General features: G+C 37.5%; 1 protein-coding gene across 2 annotated transcripts; it reads left to right on the top strand.

Annotated features, from left to right (window-relative positions):
- Positions 1-2,509: 2,509 nt before the first annotated feature.
- Positions 2,510-6,312, top strand: LOC111434893 (ras-related protein RABG3a-like). Of its 2 annotated transcripts, XR_002709000.1 has the most exons (8): positions 2,510-2,857; positions 2,949-2,975; positions 3,127-3,226; positions 3,313-3,459; positions 4,603-4,683; positions 4,763-4,908; positions 5,948-6,097; positions 6,217-6,312. XR_002709000.1 is itself a non-coding variant. In XM_023072223.1 (7 exons), the coding sequence occupies exons 1-7, from the start codon at positions 2,799-2,801 to the stop codon at positions 6,033-6,035; spliced, it is 648 nt and encodes a 215-aa protein (XP_022927991.1). In that variant the 5' UTR covers positions 2,510-2,798; the 3' UTR covers positions 6,036-6,312. The 2 variants fall into 2 exon arrangements, 1 of the variants encoding a protein (XP_022927991.1); XM_023072223.1 differs by having other exon boundaries at positions 5,948-6,312.
- The last annotated feature ends 408 nt before the right edge of the window (positions 6,313-6,720 follow it).

Genomic DNA, 6,720 nt, shown 5'->3' with positions numbered 1-6,720 from the left:
ACCAGACGTGGAGTCTGGAGGATATGCCGCCGGGACACCGAGCCATAGGGCTCACATGGGTCTTCAAACTGAAGCGCAACGAAAAAGGAGAAGTTGTGAAGCACAAGGCTCATCTCGTGGCGAAGGGCTACGTCCAAAACCAAGGAGTGGACTTCGAAGAGGTATTTGCGCGGGTGGCAAGGTTAGAATCCGTCCGTCTTTTCCTGGCAATTGCGGCATATTACTCTTGGGAGGTTCACCATATGGACGTGAAGTTTGCTTTCCTTAACGAAGAGTTGAAGGAGACCGTCTACGTCCGACAACCACCTGGCTTCCTAGACAACGACAACTCCGATAAGGTACTGTGCCTGCACAAGGCACTCTACGGGCTCCGACAAGCCTTAAGAGCCTGGAACGCGAAGCTCGACAGTACCCTACTGTCACTGAAATTCAAGCGCTATGCCTCTGAGCATGACATGTACACACACGACCATTGCAAGCAGAGGCCCGACTCCAACTAAGGATGCCCGGCACTACGACGACAGTCGACTCCACCAATTACCGCAGCATTGTTAGGCGTCTGCGCTATCTGGTAAACACTCGTCCTAATCTTGCTTATTCTGTTGGATATGTGAGTAGGTTTATGGAAGCACCTAGGGAGGAGCATCTAGTGGCTGTCAAGCGCATCCTGCGCTATGTAGCCGGAACCAGAGGCTGGGGTATAAGATACTGCGCAAGGAGAGAAAAGGAGAAACTCAAGCTGGTCGGCTATAGTGATAGTGACATGGCCGGTAACGTTGATGATCATAAGAGCACTAGGGGAATGATCTACTTCCTCTCAAGCAGTGCAATCTACTGGCAATCAACAAAACAGAAGGTAGTTGCTTTGTCTTCCTGTGAAGCAGAATACATCGCCGCTTCGATGACAACAACACAGAGGGTCGGGCTTACGCGACTAATGGAAGAACTCATTGGGAGAGAAAGCGATCCACCAATGCTATACGTGGACAACAAAACTACGATCTCCCTGATAAAAAATCTAGTTTTGCACGACCGGAATAAGCACATAGAAATCAGATTCCACTACATTCGAGAATATGCAGATCGATTGGTTGGCCATTTTTGACTAACTTTGGGCTAAGTTTTAGTCTACCCTTTCTATTGTTGTAATTAGGTTTGTTATTTAAAAATTCAATTCAATCAGAAATAAAACATCATCGTCTTCAGTGAATCTCTCTCTCCTTTTACTTTAGCTACTTTTTCTTTCGAAGAAACCTTCTTTCGACCAGTTTTTCGTCGACGTTTTCATCCGAATTGCCAGAGTCAACCGTCTAAACCCAGAATTCGATCCGCTATCTGTCTTCCTCACTCGACTATATTCCCAACAAGTCCTTGACACAAGGGGTAAGCTTAGATTTGAATTAAAATTGGAGCTCAAAGAACTTAGTTTATTTGAAATTGAAATTGAAATGAGGAGATGGGGGCAGGACGTGGGTACGTGAGGAAGGGATTCATAAATTGGTTGTTTAACATATAAAAAAAAAAAAAAGAAAAAGGAAAGTATTAAAAACATATCTGCCAACTGTCCACTCGAGGGAAGAAGATGAGGCAACCACGACCCCTCACCAGTCCTTTCCAATAATAACTATCACTCAACCGTTTCAATTTCAAATTTCTATAACCTAACCCTCCACACCCCTTCCCTCCACCTTTATTTAATACTCTTATTTATTTTATTCTCTACCCTATCATATCATATCATATCATATATATAAAATATCTATGGTTTAAGATGACAACGAGGGATCAAATTATAAACGTTGAGTTTGGATTCGATTTAAAAAAAAAAAAAAATTGAAAAGTCAGTTCGATGTGTGGGTTAACATTTTTTTAGTCGAATCAATTCGACCCACCTGAAAATAAAGTTGTAATTTAATCCGACCAACCTGAAAATAAGGTTACAATTCAATCCGACCATCCTGAGAATAGAGTTACAATTCAACGTGACCCATCTGAAAATAGAGTTACAATTAAACTGGACCCGTCTAAAAATAGAGTTCCAATTCAACCAAACCTTACCCTTCTTTTAAAAAGACTAATATTTATGAATATTGGTGCTGAGTTGTGACGGGTAAATATTTGATATTTGAGTTTTATGAGATTTTAGTTATTAATGTAATATTTTCTGTGGAGAAATGGATTTTCTTTAAAAAATAATTAAAAAAAAAAGAAAAACAACACGACAATTCAACCCAATCTAATCAGGTTGCTCGGGTCTGTATGATGTTATTAAGTCGGACAAGAAAATTACAAAAATCACACTAAATTATGAAAATAATTATGAAAATTATAGTGTTAATATTTAAACGTAAAATTTAATTAGATAAAATTTGAAGAAAAAAAATAATTTTAACCAATAAAAAGAAGTTTAATTTTGAGCATTAAAATAAAATTAAAAATTAAAAATTATAATTTTGAGGGGTTGAATTGAATTAAATATTTGGATTTGAAAATAAAAAAAGAGAGGTCCGGTGGCGCCCAGGGATTTGGTTTGGCGAAGCCTCACATGTCATTCCCTTTGCATCAATCAACGCACACCGACCGAATAAATGGAAAAGTAGAAACACAGAGCAAAAGGATCACAGCGAAGATTCAAGAACACCCACCTGAAAACAAATTTGGTTTCAACTTTTCTCCACTGATCACCATCTTCAATTGCCTCTCTTCCCCGCAAACCCTCTTCTTATTTTCACTCGTTTCAGACCAAAATTTGGTGTAAATTGCAACTCTTATGATTTACATTTCCATTTTCTGTACCCATGGAAGTTTCTGCTACAAAAAGAAGGCTCCTCAAAGTCATCTTCCTCGGTGACAGTGGGTGAGCTTCATTTTCTTCTGTTACCTTTTAATTTCGTTTCAATTTCATGAATCTGTTTCAACATAAATTGCTGTTTTATTGAAATTTTCAGAGTCGGGAAAACCTCTTTGATGAATCGGTATCCTTTCTGATTGATAATCGCATTTTGTTCTTCACTTCCAAGTGTTTCTTAGTGCTGAATGAAATATATACTTCTAAGTGTTTGTTGAAATGCCTGAGAGAATTTTTGTTCGGTTTTTGGTGTTGTGGACTGTTAACAACTGATTTAGATATGTGTATAAGAAGTTCTGTCTACAGTATAAAGCAACGATTGGTGCTGACTTTATGACAAAGGAGCTACAAATTGATGACCAGCTTGTCACATTGCAAGTGGGTAAACCATAGCTTTATTATTTTCTTTTAACATCATGATCTAGTCAAGCAAATCTTCTGATTCTTTTTTGTGTTCGAAACAGGTTTGGGATACAGCAGGGCAGGAAAGGTTTCAGAGTCTAGGGGCTGCATTTTACAGAGGAGCAGATTGCTGTGTTTTTGTCTATGATGTGAATGTGGTCAAATCATTTGAATCACTCAGCAGTTGGCATGAGGAGTTTCTCAAGCAGGTTTGGTCTTGCTTATGCATGGTTTATTGTATTCCTCAGGTGGTTTTGTCTCTAAATCTTGTTGGTTAAATTGAAACATCAATTCCTAAATTCTTAGCTGTTGTCTAATCCTCGAATCACCTATTTTATACCAACTTGAAAATTTAGGGTATTGATTACAAAATCAAAATTTTAAGAATCGATTAGACAATTTTTTAGGGATTTATTGGACACAAAGTTGAAAGTCTGTATCAACCCAAGCCTACCGCTAGTAGATATTGTCCTTTTTGGGTTTTTCCTTTCGAGTTTTCCTTCAAGGTTTTTAAAACGTGTCTGCTAGGGAGAGGTTTTCACACTTTTATAAAGAATGTTTTGTTCTCCTCCCCAACTGATGTGGGATCTCACAATCCACCCTCATTTGGGGGTCTAGTGTCCTCCTTGGCACTTGTTCCATTCTCTAATCAATGTGGGACCCCCCAATCTACCCCCCTTTGGGTCAACATCCTTGCTGGCACACTGCCTTGTGTCCACTCCCCTTTGGGGCTCAACCTCCTTGCTGGCATTATTGCCCGGTGTTCGTGATACCATTTGTAATAGTTCAAGCTTACCACTAGCAGATATTGTCCTTTTTGGGCTTTCCCTTTCGGGCTTCCCCTCAAGGTTTTTAAAACACGTCTACTAGGGAGAGGTTTCCACACCTTTATAAAGAATGTTTCGTTCTCCTCCCCAACCGATGTGGGATCTCACAGTCTACAAGCCTGTTCGATACCTTGTAAAAGTTATGAAACCAAGTAGACAAAATCTTAAAAAGAAAAAATAGAAACTTCGAGAAACTTAAGTCAACATGCTACACTTTCTTATCTGATAAATGAATTTGGCTACTTTGTTATCTACTCATAAGTATGTTGTTTCTTCCCCAAATGAAACTTCTACTTGAGTATTAAAAATACTTTTGGAGTATAAACGGTCTAAAATTTTATTGTAAAAACTTAAACTGAAGTCAACCTGCCTTTTTTTATACTTTTTCAATTATCCTCATTAATTTGCAGTTACCAAACCATACAAGTGAAGCATGTTCAACTCAATAATCTGCTCTTGATAATATATTTTCCTTTCGTTATTAATATCTAATTTTCCACATTGAATTTTTCTAATGTTGAACAGGCAGGGCCAGCTGATCCAAAAGCATTCCCGTTCCTATTACTCGGGAACAAGATCGATGTAGACAATGGATGCAGCCGAGCTGTAAGGATTTTCAAATCTTTCTCCGAAACTATTGATAAAGTTGTTGTCCAAGAATTATATGAATCCTCCTTGAGTGCAGGTCTCAGAGAAAAGGGCCAGACAATGGTGTAATTCCAGGGGAAACATGCCATACTTTGAGACCTCAGCAAAAGAGGATTATAATGTCAATGAAGCATTTCTATGCATTGCAAAAGCTGCATTAACCAATGAAGAAGAGCAGGACCAGTAAGTTTGAAAAATCTAATTTCCTTAATGATAATATCTTTTATAGCATAATTGTAACAACCCAAGCATACTGCTAGCAAATATTGTCTTCTTTGGACTTTCCCTTTTGGATTTCCCCACAATATTTTTAAAACGCGTCTGTTAGGAAGAGGTTTCCACACCCTTATAAAGGGTTTTTCATTCTCCTCCGCAAACGACGTGGGATCTCACCATCCATACCCTTTAGGGTCCACCTATAAGGGTGTGGAAACCTCTCCTTAGTGTACACATTTTAAAAACATTGAGGAGAAGCCCGAAAGGGAAAACCCAAAAAAGAAAATATTTGTTAGTGGTGTACTTGAGTTGTTACAATAATAGTGCCAATAAAGAATGAACTCCTTCATATGTGCTGATGCCTGTTTAGTAGATATTGTGACGATGCTTTGCTTAATGAGTACTTTTTCCAAGCATGCTTATAGAAAGGTGCTTCAAATAACGCCTAAACTAGGATGGAGACTGTTTGTAGTAGGCGCATCAGCACTTCGCAATAACTAACTTTTCATACATATTTTTCACGTTTGAAAGTAATATAAAGTGCTTTAGGAAAAAAAATCAAAGGCGTCTTTTGAAGTGCTTTTGGCTCTACTACTTGAATGGTAACCATCCAAAAAACCTTTTTCACGTTTGAAAGTTATATGAAGTGCTTTAGGGAAAAAAGCAAAGGTGTCTTAGAAGTGCTTTTGGCAAACTATCCAAAAAAAAAAAAAAAAAAAAAAAAAAAACTTTATAAGATAGGACTAACCATCAAAATGATTTAGTACTAAACACATGTTTGATAGTGATATTAGAAAGGGTGGCTTTAGCGAAAACGAATTGTCTACAAGTGATTTATGAAAAAGCGGTTCTCATGTAATCATTTTAATGGTTAGTTTTACACTTTTAAACTCGAATTTCACACTATCAAAATTGATTTTGAATCATAATAGATATGTAGAAGTGGAGGAACATGAATTGATACAGAAATTGGAGCTTACATTAAATGTTCATTCATTTGCTGCAGTTACTTTGAAAGTATCTCAGACTCTGTTTCAGAAGTGGAGGCAGGAGGCGGCGGAGGAGGCGGAGGAGGAGGAGGCTGTGCTTGTTAATATCTCTCTCCTGAAACTCAACGACCTTAACATGAACTCTTTGATTGATTGGAGGTTTCCTGGTATTATAAAATGTTACTTATTCTTTGAGCTGTTCATTCCATTTTATGTAAATTATTATTTATCCTGATTAGATCAGGTGTTTTCTCATTTTCCTTTTGTTGTGAACTTCTGAAAACAGTTGAATAAAGTTTGTAAAGAACCAATAATGTGCACTGGTCGTAACGCACCCGGTCGTATCAAGTAAGACTAATCTTATTCGTTTTGATCATATTAATTGGAATGGTTGTTTCTAGATGATAGATGTTTAGTTAAGTTTCAAATTCATTATTTTGGAGATATAATTCTTCATTTGTTTGAAATGTCTGAGTTTATGTGCTAAATTTTTTCTAGGTTTGGAGTGAATTTTAACTGAGATTTTCTCTAAAGTTGGGAAAAAGTAAGAGGAAAGAGGAGGACTTTGGATGAATATGATCTTTAATTCCCTTTGATAGCATTTACTAAAATCAAATGGGTGAGAATAAACTACCAACTTCTCTAGATTTAGGAACCATTTCTCAAAAAGTGGCAATTCCAAACACAACTACACTTGCTTCCACTTCATTTATGAGTGGATGTAGCAAACACATCGACACTCGACACTGCTTCCACTTCATCTATAAGTGTTGAGAAGTGACATATCGTT

The sequence above is a fragment of the Cucurbita moschata genome, unplaced genomic scaffold (genome assembly GCF_002738365.1).
Source record: "Cucurbita moschata cultivar Rifu unplaced genomic scaffold, Cmos_1.0 Cmo_Scf00047, whole genome shotgun sequence".
Lineage (NCBI taxonomy): Eukaryota > Viridiplantae > Streptophyta > Magnoliopsida > Cucurbitales > Cucurbitaceae > Cucurbita > Cucurbita moschata.
This window is presented reverse-complemented; position numbering and strand designations above follow the sequence as displayed.